We start from the raw sequence: 15,353 nt of genomic DNA, 5'->3' as shown, positions 1-15,353 counted from the left end.
GCTGCAAGTAGCTAGGGCTGTCTCGCCCTAAGGGCCGAGATATCTCTGTCTCGGCCAGTTGTCAAGGGGCTGTCTCGCCCTCAAATTTCAAATGGCTATTTCTTTAATCTTTTGAAATCTAACATAACTACATGAAAAAATGATGTTAGACACAATTGTTTTCAAATATAATACTTTCTTCCACGACAAAATTTAATTTAAGCAGAAAAATTAAATAAAAACGTTTTCAAAAACTGCGCTAAATTGTAGCGAGTATCTAAGCAAAGGGGGGTAACCCAAGTAACAACTGTTTATTTAGAACAATAACACGTTTAACTTCATTTCAAAACAATCAACGTTCTAGGCGACAGAAAACAGTAGGAGGATTATGGAGGGTGATTCTGAAGCATTTTCAGAAATTCCCGGTCCTAATGGAGATAAAATGTTAATTTACAGCAATTTTGATGTAGAAAACTGTTTTAAAGCGATTTCTGAAATCTAAAATCCCGAGGACTTGGCATTAAAACGAGAAAAGCAGAACCATTATCTTCCGACGTATTTCAACGACTTATAGATGCTAAACAGATGGGAAATGGTAAAAAAAAAAAAACCCACAACTTACTTCAGTATAAGGTAACATTCCCCTTAGCAAATAAATAGCAGCATCAGACGTTCAAACGATGACGCCAGGTAAACAAAGTTCTACAACTCTTACAAATTATATGAAATATTGAAAACGGGCGAGTTGGTAAATCCGAAAAAATAAATAAAAATAATTCACTTATTTCCAATTTTAGTATCAATTAGCAAGCCCCTAGGAGCTGCTTAATAGAATATGCATGTACATGAACAACACAGCGATAGATATGTCGGGTTTCTCAGCCAAGCAGTTCAGTTAATTCTAGACCACATGAGGGGATGTCCATAATTAATCATCCAATTACCGTGACCAGCAATGGAATAAAGCTACAAAACCCAGACTTAAGCATGTTTCACAATGCCAATAGTACTGGAAACATATCCATTAAAGTAAACTCACTGAAGGAATGCAATAGTCAAATATCGTTGTACAGTATACCATGTATTTATGTTTGGGTCAATACACCCCCCCCCCCTCCCAATTTAAAAAAAAATGTTTATCGACTTGTTGTGTTTTAGGTATATGATATAAACAATATCACACTCTAATGTTGATATCGGACCTGGGATTGCTCTCGGGGCCAATCCCAGGTCCGAGATCAACATTAGAGTGTGATATTCTATATGTCTCACACTGCTGCGACGTCATTTGATTGTGACGTCATATATTTTCTATGATTTACGTTACACGGTGAAGATTTACGTTACACGGTGAAATAAAAATATTTTGCATTGTTTTCTTTAAATTTTAATGCAGTATACTTTCTGGTGGACAACCTTGAGTTTTTAGTTTACACTTACAGTGTAAACGATTTTCGGGTAATATAAACTGTATGCTCTTTGTACAAAGTACGAGTTACATTTCATTAGTACGAGTGTGGGATTGGGAAATCCCACCTCTGGAACAAAATTCGCTGTCTAGAATTCGGCAAAGCCTCGTCCTAGACTGCGAATCTTGTCCCCTCGGTGAAATTTCCCTATCCCACACTCGTACCAATGAAGGATTCTATTAGTATCATACTGCTGCGACGTCATTTGATTGTGACGTCATATATTTTCTATGATTTATGTTACACGGTGAAGATTTACGTTACACGGTGAAGTAAAAATATTTGCATTGTTATCTTTAAATTTTAATGTAGTATAGCTTTCTGGTGGACAACCTTGGTTTTTTTTAGTTTACACTAAAAACAGTGTAAACCATATTCGGGTATGCTCTTTCTGCCTATTTAATTAGTTTTTTGCATCGAAATTCAAAGGAGGATTTTGATAATTTAGAATTTTCTCAAATCTCCTAAATTTATGCACTAAACTGTACGTAAAATGTGAGAAAAATAATCCTCCATTATTTACTCGTTTGAGATAGGGAAATTCGACCTCTGGAACAAGATTCGCTGTCTAGGACTCGGCAAAACCTCGTCCTAGACTGCGAATCTTGTCCCCTCGGTGGAATTTCCCTATCCCACACTCGTAACAATGAAGGATTCTAATATGTTTTACGGCGTGACCGTGTTTGAGGGCGAAGCAAACAAATTTGGCATTAGTATCTATATCCAAAACAAAACAAAAACAACCCGAAGTTAGCACGAAGATGGAGCTGTATCAAAGCATCCTAATTTTGGATATTTGATCCGCCTATATATTGAACGCGGGAAATATAACGCAATTGATGTAAACAGTACATTGTGACGTCATATTCAGCGTCGTTATGCCAGTCCGTGCTCTCAGTAGGAACTGAGCTGAGCTGTCCAGCGAGAAGGACGCATTGATAGAGCACACTTCAACCAGAATGTTGCCATCAATTATAGAATAACTTTATTGTAGACACTTTGGCATTGTTGTAAATGTTGCCCGTGTTCAACTTGTTCTGAGGTGGGTTTCCTTTTTCAAAAACGTGTTCACTGTATAGTCGTGTTTGTAAAGTTACGGCATGTAGTATTGGCCATAATTGTTTCGTTGTAAGAAACATTGTGTAACTCATATGTATAGAATTTCTAGAGTTTTAGTGTATTTTGTTATAATATGAAGTAACTTATATGTATAACAGTGTATGGTATATATATCCATGGATAATGTAAAGTAAGGTTTCAACCTGAAAACCTGTGTGTATGTGTACGTTTATATAGTATGACTTTATTGTCGTAGGTGCTACCTTGTAGTGTGTACCAAGTACACGTGAACCAAGTAACCACAGTATCGAAACCAAACACTGGGGAGCATCGACATGTGTGATATCCACGTATGACAGCAGTCATCAGTGTAGTGGATCCGTGTTTAAGCCAGAAACACTTTGAGGAACTTTACGCTCAATGCCATAAAACCGGGATCAGAAACTTAAATATTTGTATACCAAATAAATATGCAAATTGTTTTCTGTGACTTTATCATTTTCACATTCTAGCACGGTTATCCGTGACAGTTCCGTGAAAGGGCTTCGCCCTCTATTAATCTTTCATATCACGCGACGTTTATCTTTCATACCCCCATGACGTAATAATCAATACACAACTCGCCTGCAACTTACCTCGCCTCGATTGACGAACGTTAGAGCGTCCGCAAAGCTCTTGTACAAAAAAATGACAGATTGTAATGTCTCCCTGATAATCTCCAGGGCCGGGATTCATAAAAGGTTTTAGCAAATACTTAAGTGTTAAAAAATACTTAAATCTGAGAATTTACACTTAAATTCTCAAATTACCACTTAAGTGTATGTGAAATACTTAAGTGTAATTCATAAACATATTTAGCACATAAGTATTGACTTTAAGTTAAGTGTCCTAGGAAGGTGGCTTAAATAGATAAGAAATACTTTTTAAAAAATTATCTGAAAGAGAAAATGGCGGTGAACAGGAGAAATTTTAAAGAGAGGAAAGATTGTTTAAGGGAATATTCAAATGCAGAATTGATCAAACGTTTCAGATTAGATATGAATGGAATCCAATTCGTTGAAAACATTATTGGTAATGAAATTCGAGCGAGATCTTTAAGAAATCATGCTTTAACATCAACCCAGAAATTATTATTGACACTTAGATACTTAGCAACGGGCAAAATGCAACTATGTAATGGGGATGACATGGGTGTTTCGCAGCCTACAGTTTCGAGGGCAATATCAGTGACACTGCAAAGCCTATTTTCGGACAGAATGGTGCAGCAATTTACCAGGTTTCCCGTGCAAGCTGACCAAATTCGTCGAAATCAAGAGCACTTTTTCCAAGTCGCAGGATTTCCGGGGATTGTTGGTGCTATTGATGGGACACATGTGCAGATTATTGCCCCAAGTGTTGATGAAAATGAATTTATAAACAGTCATCATTACCACAGCATAAATGTACAAGTTGTTTTTGATGCCAGTTACAAAATTCTTGATATTGTGGCAAAGTGGCCTGGTTCAACCCATGATTCGAGGATTTTGAGGGAGAGCGGACTTCATGTTTTGTTTGAAAACAACCACATCGCAGTGCACACCCATCTCCTTGGCGACAGTGGCTATCCATCTCGCAGATGGTTACTCACTCCCTTCTTGAGACCCCTACCGGGTGCCCAGACTAACTACAATAGGTACGACTACATACCATATAAGTTGATATGAAATATAAAACAAACATGTAATTCAAACGTGTGAATTTTACTATTATAGGGGAGTCAGGTATTTGAATGAATAATTCAAGATCCAAAGCCAGTTGGGATTAACCCTGAACTACTATATATATATATATATATATATATATAAAGTAAAATTAAATTATATAAAGTAAAAACTCATTTAACTATTATACAGGACACATAAAAGAACACGCAGCATTGTTGAAAGGGGCATTGGTCAGCTGAAACGCCGTTTCCATGTATTACATGGTGAAGTACGCCTCTCTCCACAAAAGACCTGTCAAGTAATCATAGCTTGTGCCGTGTTCCACAATATATGTAAAGATAGACAAATTCCAATTCCTGATGAAGACCCAGATGAAAACCCCAATGATGCTGAGGATGATGATACGAATCACCATGATGGGGAGCAGTCCGTGGCAACAACAATGGGACGTTGTACAGACAACTGTTTGCTGTGACTCACTTTTGAGACATAATTGTAGCACGGAAATTTTCATTCATTGATATCTTATTAAAATATAGCAATAATATATTTGTGTTTAAGTACTTTTTTTTCTTAAAACCAAAAACAACTTCTTAATTTGAACATGTACTAAAATACAGTATAAAAAACAGTGAATATTTACAAAATATTTCAAAGTCACCAGGATTCACAGGCAAACAGTCATTACTATAGGACATTTGCCTATTGGCAGAGTCCCAAACTATGAAACAAAAATATGAACAAAAATATCAAATGCAGTTTTAAACAAGATCTGCAATTATGTGAATTATATACATATGCATTTAATGCATATAATGAGATTTATGTATTTCATGTGTAATTCATATTCAGACAAGATTGAATTAAAGATAAACAAGTAAAAATCAAGAATTATGATCCACCGCTTTTGGATGTTTGTCATTAAAGCAATGCACCACTTCAAGGTTAATTTTTTTTTTTAAAAGTAGGTCAAACTCCAATGTCAATGTCAGAAGATCAAATCTTTTGTACAAGTAAACAGTTCTTGTCACAAGAAATACCTATTTGTTATTTATCATTAATCGAAAATTTAATACAGATCATCATCACCTATTCCTCCTTCAATTTTTTCAATTTCATCTCATAATATTCAATTTCGAGATGAAGTTTCCGAATTGTCATTTCCTCTATTTCACTTTGTCTGTCGCGGTTGTCTGTCTGGGCTTGGGCGCATCTTGTACATGTATTTCCTGCTGGCACAGAGGAAGAGGTTGAAGGAACATGTAGAGGAGCTGGCAATGGCAATCTTGGTGAGAGGGGTATGATAGAAGGCGATGTCGTGCTGAACTCAGGTTCACTCTGAACAATCTGAACATTACTACAATAAAATAAAAGAAATAATGAGTCAGTAAAGCATAACAAACTTGGCATTATTTTTTGATAATTTGGAAGTGATATATTTATAACTCATTACATGAATAATTCTGTGGGATCACAAGTACTGTATATACACATGAACAGACTGTTGCAGAGAGTCAAGTTTTGCTGTTTTTTGGGTTTTTCTTAATCTAAACAAAAAATTTAACACCATAAAACAAGATGTGTTTGTGAAATGATTATGTATTTGTAGAAGGAAAATAGGTCTATATGTAGGTCTTGCAAATTTTATGTTTTTTAAGAGAGTAAAAATGTACAATATATACTCAGATGGATAAAACCCCGATGTACAGGTATGAAACGCTCATTTGAACCTGTTAGTGGATTTAATTTAAAAATAATACATATGAAATAGAAATGTGATACCAGTATTGGCATTGATTAACACAATACACTCAATATTAATAAATTTCATGTGATTTAGCAACTTGATACATTTAAAGTAGGTTATATTTACAGTCTTGTTATTCCATTATGACTGTAAATTAATACTGAAATTACCAAATGTTCCCATCATTGGTCAGCAATTGAAGCAAGGAAGAGTCAATCCCTCCCTGTACTCCATCAATGATGGCATTTTCTTCCCCAATCACCATCTGCACTGTCTCGGCTATGGCACTCAGGGGTTTGGGTGGAGGTCCTCCGCCTGTTTAATTAATTTTATAGAAACATAATATCTTTACTGTAGTAGCTGGCCATAATTTTATTATAAAGTAATTTCACTGTGTATATGCGGTATTTTTTTAAATATATTCCAAAACAGCTATTGTGAGCCCACTTTCACCCCAATATCAATGTTATATATTTAAAATTATTTCTGTATACTTACTAAATAATACACATATAATATTCATCTTTTTCAAAAGACAAGATTAATGACATGCTAATTTTAAAAAATGGTTTATTATTGAATTTATTTGCACTATATATTCAAACTAAAGTTGATTAAAACTTGATATAAAATAAAAATCTCAATATACAGTGACTATTTTCTTTATTTTTCTTTGATTCAAAATTGAGCATAAAAATTGGTAATAAAAAACCCCACAACCAAACATTAAATGAAGTCAAATCTCAGTAAAACCTATCTTCGCCTGTAAGAAATTAAAGATCCACCTCTTTATTTATGAGTGCTTTCTCGGACGTCATCGTTTGCCAATGCTAAATATAGATTTTTAAAAAATCAATACACTGTTTCAAGTAAGGGGAAGTACGTGGTCACGCGATCACGGGGGCAGTGTGACAATTCCATTTTGCCCTAAACACAATTTAAAAAAACAACAACATACGTTGTCTTCCTAGATACAGTACGTTTGGAAAACTCTGAAGTGAAATTAATAGCTATACCGGCATGCGATCCGCCCAACAGACGACATATGATTGGACCCCTAATATTCATGGAAAGGATTTTCGGGCTAAGATACGATAAAAAATTTAGGATCAGGGGATAAAAATAGTGTCGGTCGGGAAACCGTACGCAGACACATTTCTTTTGGGGGGGGGGGGGGGGGGGGGTACAACAAATATATAGTAACATCACCCTTAATATGTTACTTTCTCGCCCGTTCTGCAGAAATTCTTCATTCAACCTAAAGATATATGAACAAAATTGCAAAAGGGATTGTTTGAGTTCGACAAATGTTACCTGTTCCATTTGTTGTTTTCCTATAGCTGGAAATCTCTGCTTTGGAGGTTGACAAAAGATTCTGCCACTTCTTTTCCACTTCCTCCACTGTCCTCTGTGTATTAACGGCGGAGGCATTCAGTTGCTCTGTCAACTCTTCCCAAGCTTCCTTCTTCATTCTTGAAGTTAAGCTGGGACCTAACTTTGACCTCAGGATGTTCTTCTTCTCATTTACCATAGTCACCAGCATCAGACATTCGTCCTGCTTCCAGTTTGCCTTTCTCTTCTTTCCTCTCTTTTCGTCTGTTATTTGATCCGCCATTTTGCTTCTATCGTCTGTACCGAAATCTATTTTTAAACACGCCCCCCCCCCCCCTTTCAGCACTTAAGATATATTTAAGTGTCGCGTGTCTTACTTAGTTAAGTATAGCACTTAGTGAGTTTATGAATTATACTTAAGTAGCTTTACTTAACTAAGTACTCATTTAGTACTTAAGTAGACTTTTAAGTGTAAAACTTAAATGTTTTTATGAATCCCGGCCCAGGTGTAGAACTGAATTAAGAATAAAAGCAAGTTCGATTGAACAAGGATATGTTTGGGGAAAATTGTTATAAAAAATTATTTTATCTTTTACAAAGTTGTTGTTGTTGGGAGGGGGGGGGGGGGGCTTTTATTCATTGGATATAATATTTGAAAATTCAAGTCTTTTTCAGAATGATTATTTTGTTGTCTTTATTAATATTTTTCATGGTAAGTTAATAATTTTAAAATACATATGCATTAGTATGAAATATAAGAAACGGTGGATACTGTGGGTGACTTTCCGCTCTCTCTGTAATTTCAGCATACTTATTGCAAACAATATTTTCCGTTCCGTTCCGTCTTCCGTTTCGTTTTCTGTTCCTTGTTTTAGTTACACCCGGCACGAGCGGGGCTCAAACTCACTACCTCCAGGTTACGAAACGTACGCTTTACCACTGAACCACCGCAACGAACGAACACTGATCCCCAGACCCACTTAAGGTGGGATCAGATACATAGGAGGAGTAAGTATCCAGTCATCCCGTTTGCCACAAAGTGGAGTTGTTAATTTGTTGTTAACATTAGGCAAAGATAAATAAATAGTGTGTTTCCTATTCCAACCTGAAAAGAATAGGATAGGTAGGTAGGGAAAACATTTTATTTTATTTGAACATTTTATTGTTTAAAATTCAACTTTGACAATATGTTATTTTATATCAGGATTAAAGCATATTGTGTACATGTAAAATTATCTTTGAGATGCAAAGGCTACCTGAACATTTTTTCTTGATATTGAAATGTTCGTCCTTTCGACATTAAAACCTGGAAGGCATCAATAGCTTTTTTGGTCGCCGATTCAGCTGCCACTAACAATCCTGCGTCTAATGTAGGGTCAACGTCTGGTTCACAAAACAAACCCTAAATATTTCATTTCAAATCCGGCTAAATCACCAACAGAAATACCACTGTCATGATCGTGTGCAGGATTGGACAAAACAAGATGGCAGACGGCATTTCCAAACAAAGGGAGGCTCTTAAAACTCTTCATTTTACCGACTTATTAGACGACGAATTTATGAATTTAAAACACTGCCTGGCCAGGGAGGCATCATTAAGTTGATTGGTTGTTGGAATTTTTACTCATGTACACGTACAACTCTAAATTCATTGATCGAAGTTGACGATGTTGCCTCGATAGAATCCGAAGCGGGCGAAGATGTTTTCATGCAAGGGAGAGAAAAAATGCATGTATTTAAGAAAGGGTCCAATCCTGAACCCAAATCGAGGTCCAATCCGGCACGTTTATCGTGGAAACGACCACAGTCCAATCCTGCACATTAGCAAATGTTCAAGTCAAGATATCTATCTAACCAAGGCAATTTAAGGGACAAATCGCATACACTGGTTGAAGTTTTCATCAAAAGATATGTGCAGAGTCTATTTTACCGAAAGTATCTTTCTTAAAATGCATGAAAACATGATTAGAAACATCTTCGCCCGCTTCGGATTCTATCGAGGCAACATCGTCAACTTCGATCAATGAATTTAGAGTTGTACGTGTACATGAGTAAAAATTCCAACAACCAATCAACTTAATGATGCCTCCCTGGCCAGGCAGTGTTTTAAATTCATAAATTCGTCGTCTAATAAGTCGGTAAAATGAAGAGTTTTAAGAGCCTACCTTTGTTTGGAAATGCCGTCTGCCATCTTGTTTTGTCCAATCCTGCACACGATCATGACAGTGAATACTGCCCTGAACTTCATACGGCTCCGTGTTTTTTGGAATACGGGCCTCCGTGGCCGAGTGGTTAGAGCATCGCGCTCAAAATCACACGGCCTCTCACCTTTGGTCGGCGCGGGTTCGAATCCCGCTCGCGCCGGTAAGTGAGAAAGTTTCCCAGTTTACTTTCGGAAGGTCGGTGGTCTCTTCCCAGGTACATTGTATCTGGGTTCTCTTTTCCACCCCACCAATAAAAACTGGGCGCCACCAGATAACGGAAAAATTGTTGAGTGTAGCGGAAAACATCAATCAATCAATCAATCATTCGTTTTCTTACACTGTGTCTCTGTTGTGGTTCGAACGATCATATTTCCGGGTCTATACTTAGTCATCACGATCGATCGATCGATCACATCTCCTAGTTTACTCTTAAAATGTACTTAGCTATCAAATTTATCGATCGTGTATAGAAAATATTCATCTTTTTTTCCAAATGCACTACCTACTACTAAATCACTAACAACACAATGCAGCCTCGTTGATGTTATATACATTCATGATAAACAGTCTTTGGGATTTTTAGTCGTCAATTCAGAATTCGACATTGGCTTCAATTGAGTCTACGCTGTACATTCGTTTCATTAAATTGATGAACCTTACAATTTCGGGGAACTCAACCAAATCCTGTATTAGAGCTTTGAATCCATGTCTAGGCAAACCAAGAAGGCATTTTTTAAGGCTCTTTTTCATGTTTTTATCCGCAGAATCCCATTCCGAGAGATGCCTTAAATCAGTTTCAGATTTAAAATGTTTCTTGATTTGTTCGTTGGACAAACATTTTAGTATTACTTCTTCCAAACGCCCCACCTTCCAGAAAAAAATTCTCTTTTCTTCTTTCAATTTAGCTAATTTCTTAAATCCATCTTGAGTTTCGCAAAATATTTTTAAATCTTCAAAAGAACTTGCACGTTCGTATTCTTCAAATTGGACTCGTACCAGGCTCTCTTTCTTTTTGTCTGTGCTTTTCACAAATGCATCTAAATCTAATAGACTCGTGCACTTGACCTCTAATATCTCACAACACCTCCTTACTGGTCCTTCCATCGTGTGAGAACCCAATGCAACAATCTGATGACTTGAAATATAATGTATTTCATTGCGACTTATTTCTATTTCACCAATTTGGATGAAATCATTGTGATTAACACGGTCTATAAGATAGTCAAAAAGAGCATAAATCAAAATCTTGTCTACCTTTCCCTCCACGCAGAGGATATTGGAGGAGAAAAGGATTTTTCTCAGATCATCAGTATCAGCAAGTGTTTGGACATTAGCTTTCATAGGTTCGTCTAACAATTTCAGGGATATCACACGATGTATGGGTTTTTGTTGGTTGCTTCTCTCTGGAACACAGACAAATGTAAAAGGTATCGTCCAACGGTTAACGAATGAAGTATTGTGGGAAATTATCAGAAATACTTTATCCTTTGATCCGGAAATGATATCACAGAGACGTTCTACCATTTGTGTATGCATTCCTCTGTCTGGTTCTTCTAAACATATGGTATTGAAATCTTTACAAGAGGAAATAAGAGCAAATTGCACCGCTTCTACAATACCCTCTGGGGTTCTCAAGAGGCTCTGATCATTTATTCTGACGTGAGTTTTATCTCCAATTTCTTCTCGACTAAGTCTGTACTGTTTTGGGTGAGTAAGTTTCCTGAGGTTTTCATCAGACAGTTTCCTATCAAAACCACTCATTTCATTCACAAAAAGAGAATGGATTATCTCTGCTCTCTCATTAGTCAATTCTTCGTTTTCCACTCGTAGCTTTGCATTTACTCTACTGCTTTTAGTCCACTGCGCAGGACCAATAGATCGCATCGGAAAAGTTGCTACAAATCTGTTATCTAACTCTTTCAGTTTGTTTTGGCACTCGTTTTCTTCTTTTATTTGAAAGTCACAACCCTTGCATAAGTTAACAATCTCTTCTTCAAAAGTATTCACATCTTGCGGGAGTTCCTCATTTTTTAAAAAGTTATAGATGCATTTCCATTTTGTTTCATTAGTAATATCCAGCTTTTCTGATGCCAAAACCGTGTCCTCCATTAAAACATTTTCTTTGCAAGTGTATTTATTGGCGCAACAACTGTATATCTCATCTGTTAATTTGTATATGATGAATTTTACATAGCTAAATTGCCTAGTTTCTTCTTCCAAATATCTACATATTCCAGAGAATAGCACTCCCAATCCAGGCACTTTCGAAAATTTACATATTGCAAATGACCTGTTGCTTTCTCCGTATGAGGAAGTGATAGTTGCACTCAAATTGGTAGACATACAACGCCTTATGATTTCAAAAATTACGGATTTCCCACTGTTATTGCCTCCAATAATCAAATTTAGTCCCTCACTGAATTCTAAACGTTGGAATTCATGGTAGTGAACCCAATTTTTGAAGATTATTGAACGCAGCATCTAAAATTGTAAAAAAAAAAAAAAAAAAAAAAAAAAAAAAAAAAAAAAAAAAAGCAAACATACATGTAAATATGAATTCGATGTAACAAACCCGAGTATTTAATAGAGTTTTTAAGGAATACACAGATCATTATTGAATTGAAATTGTAAACCATAACATTCAGAAGATTGAAATACAAACAACTCATTTATATAACAATGTCTTATGAAATAGAAATTTTTATAAAACGAAAACGTATTTGCAAAATTCGACTTGTTTAAGAACACTAAGTCATTCAAGTTGTTCAAACAGTGGTGAAGATGGTATATCATGAACAGCCTCGAGTATGATAAGTAGATACATACGGAGTATTTATTTCGACGAAGCATTACCCCCATAGAGTTAGGCAATATAGTAAAGCACGCTTATAATTAATCCACACTGATTGCGAAGTGAGGAAATTAATAAAAAGTTTATTGGATATGATAAAGTTTTGTTACAACGGATGATTTTTCGCTGGCCTAGGGATTGTTATAACTGTGTTTTCCTGTAGTTAATATATGGAAGTATGCAAGCATTGTAAAAGACTTTTCTTGTATAAAGGGCGAGATATTTTCTACGTCTATGTAAAAGATATAATTTACTAGAAATGGATTCACAAAGTTGTCGATATGAGAGATATATTTGAGTGTATTGTCTGTGTGGACTGTGAAGTAATTTTTCAGTGCTACATGTGACATTTTCTAGAAGATGACAAGAAACTTGGAGATTTAAAGACTGAAAATCTTTTCTTGACTGTTATGATATGTACCCACGAGCATACATATATTTCTTTGATCGGTCGATTTGATTTTGTAGACAACAAGATGCAGGACCACCGTTTATAGCTCACTTGAGCGGAAAGCTCTAGTGAGCTTTTCTGATTGCCTGTTTTCCGTCTGTCTGTAAACCTTTTACATTTTCGATTTCTCCAGAACCACTGGGCCAATTTCAACCAAACTTGGCGCAAAGCATCCTTGGGTAAAGTTTCGTCAAAACACATTTACATGAAAGCTTTCTGACATAGTGTAGATTCAAGTTTGTCAGAATCATGACCCCCAGGGGTAGGATAGGGCCCACAATAGGGGATCAAAATGCATAAAGACCAAGATTATATTTAAACGTAGGAACTTCATTCAAGAATATATATATACTTGTATTCAGAGAAATCGCATGCATGCCTTGTAGAACTTAAGCATATGTGTGTTTTAACGTTTCTGTAAAATGTTATGATGATTACGTTGATGCTTGAGTGTGATTTATCTATAAATATTTTCATTTTGTAGATCTGGCTCAATGGATATATACTGAAAATAGACATACCGCTGTACACCGAAATTTCTAATTCAATAAGTTATAAATCAGTAAAATTCGTGTTGAGGTTTTATTTGATATGATACAATATCAGTATACTATGATTTATAAGTGGGATTTACAAAAGGCAATGGTATAAACATGTTCTTTTTTCATTAGTAGTATCAATATCTATATGGTCACTAAAAAACATTCTATAATTGATTTTTTAAATCAGTTTTTAAATCGAGGTAAGCTACTGACAAACAAGTTGATGGTACAGGGATTTCAACAGTCTCGATTGAAGTCAGCATTTCGCAAATTCTATGGTCGTTATAACGATCTAGTTCGTCAATACAACCTCGCATTGGGTAAAATGCTGTCTGACGTGTTTCCTACCGATTGTTAAGCCGTTCTTGGCACACTGATTTTGACTGCGGATAACTCCGTTTACCTGATCAGGATATGGGGCTCACGCGGGTGTGACCGGTCAACAGGGGATGCTTACTCCTCCTAGGCACCTGATCCCACCTCTGGTGTGTCCAGGGGTCCGTGTTTGCCCAGCTGTCTGTTTTGTATTGCTTGTAGGAGTTATGAGATTGATCACTGTTCGTTATCTTCACCTTGCATCCAGATTCATATAGTGATTTAGATATTCAATAAAAACAAAGCTGCATAGTTCTGTTTTTCCCCAATGAGTCGGATGCAATTAAAAGAAACCCACATTTGCATTCAATCTTGATGTTTTTCAAAATTCTTGGAGACGAATCTTGTAGTAAAAATAATTGATAAGGAAATACCTAAATTCGAGCTCCTTTGGGATTTAATAAAATGTATATATGCACCTTTCTTTCAAAACGAATTGAACGTATGTAAATGGTAGATCATGCACGTACACAGGGGGTTAAGGTGGGCAGGGGGCCTGGTCTACCCTCCTCTTTTTTGACAATTTACTTTTCCCGTTATTCTAACATACAAAGTAAGTATTTTCTACTTGCAAAGTTCAAACTTATATTTCTTTTATTGTTAATGATGAATTCAAATATAAGAAACGATGCAACTCGGTGTATATAACAAATTTTAAAATAACTGGAAATTTTTAATGCATGTAAGCTTACCCTTATATCAGTGATCAATTTTCTTTCCTTCTGTGAAATGATATTGCACTTCGAAGTAGGATAGTCTCTCTCTCTCTTTCTCACCTGTTCAATCAATGAACATGTACATGCAAAGTGACCGTAACTACACTGTGATTATATGATTTCCAAAGACGCAACGAATCTTGTATTATATTTTCATTTATACATTTCCTTTTATATATTTATTTGTGTAATCATCTGTTTGTTTTGGATCGCAAATATAATGCCCGTATTTTCTCCCAGGAGTATATTTCCGATCAGTATTCCCTATATATATATATATATATATATATATATATATATATATCTTAGTTTGTATTTGATAATCGATAAATTTTGAATTGTGCACGCAATATATCCAACCATATGCTAAGTGTATATATGTATCAGATTCCTAATTTCTATAAACTGCAAAACCCTAACCAGTCGAACATTCAATACAGGAAAAATTATTCGACTCTGATATCTCCCCTGATTCCAAACATCTTGATTGACACGGTTGAAGTGTCTCGCAGTCTGTATAGTGGAAGGACAACGTGTTATGAAGTTCTGTCGAGATCCAAATGAAGTTTATCTTTTTCTTTCGCGGATTTATCAGAATAAAGAGAATCAAACATTTTTAGTAAGTGCATATCTCCTGTACCTGTTGAATAGATGTTCGCATCTGATGAGGTTGTTTGTTTTTGTTTTGTATGCCATGTGCGTTACATACATGTATTATACATATTTCATGCACCTGTAATTTGCAAGAATTGATATGAATAATAAATATTTTATGTTCTTTGCTTATTCCATCATATCAGTATGTACATGTAATTGGCAAACGATTTTTTCACATTTATTTCATAAGAAACTGCAAATACCTGCGTGCACTTGCAAATACACAAGAAAAACTTTTTTGCATGTTTGTCTGCATTATCTAAACTTT

The 15,353-nt window shown here is 35.7% G+C and overlaps 2 protein-coding genes across 6 annotated transcripts in view; one reads left to right on the top strand and one right to left on the bottom strand.

Annotated features, from left to right (window-relative positions):
- Window positions 1-3,763: 3,763 nt before the first annotated feature.
- On the top strand, window positions 3,764-4,685 carry LOC125651266 (putative nuclease HARBI1). The gene is made up of 2 exons (XM_048879841.2): window positions 3,764-4,179; window positions 4,400-4,685. The coding sequence occupies exons 1-2, from the start codon at window positions 3,764-3,766 to the stop codon at window positions 4,683-4,685; spliced, it is 702 nt and encodes a 233-aa protein (XP_048735798.2).
- A 74-nt stretch (window positions 4,686-4,759) lies between these two features.
- LOC125652086 (myb/SANT-like DNA-binding domain-containing protein 4) overlaps window positions 4,760-15,353 on the bottom strand; it is an 11,604-nt gene continuing 1,010 nt past the window's right edge. The window contains exons 2-6 of one of the 5 annotated variants that reach the window (XM_056164447.1): window positions 14,405-14,488; window positions 8,546-11,974; window positions 7,272-8,394; window positions 6,128-6,272; window positions 4,760-5,567 (exon numbers count right to left, since the gene is read on the bottom strand). In XM_056164447.1, the coding sequence (XP_056020422.1) occupies window positions 5,300-5,567; window positions 6,128-6,272; window positions 7,272-7,572 (714 nt within the window). In that variant the 5' untranslated portion in view covers window positions 7,573-8,394; window positions 8,546-11,974; window positions 14,405-14,488 and the 3' untranslated portion in view covers window positions 4,760-5,299. Of the gene's footprint in view, window positions 5,568-6,127; window positions 6,273-7,271; window positions 8,395-8,428; window positions 11,975-14,404; window positions 14,489-15,353 lie in introns of those variants that run through there. The other 4 variants (XR_008802795.1, XM_056164446.1, XM_048881053.2 and 1 more) reach the window with 4 other exon arrangements.

Source organism: Ostrea edulis, chromosome 5, assembly GCF_947568905.1.
Source record: "Ostrea edulis chromosome 5, xbOstEdul1.1, whole genome shotgun sequence".
NCBI lineage: Eukaryota > Metazoa > Mollusca > Bivalvia > Ostreida > Ostreidae > Ostrea > Ostrea edulis.
This window is presented reverse-complemented; position numbering and strand designations above follow the sequence as displayed.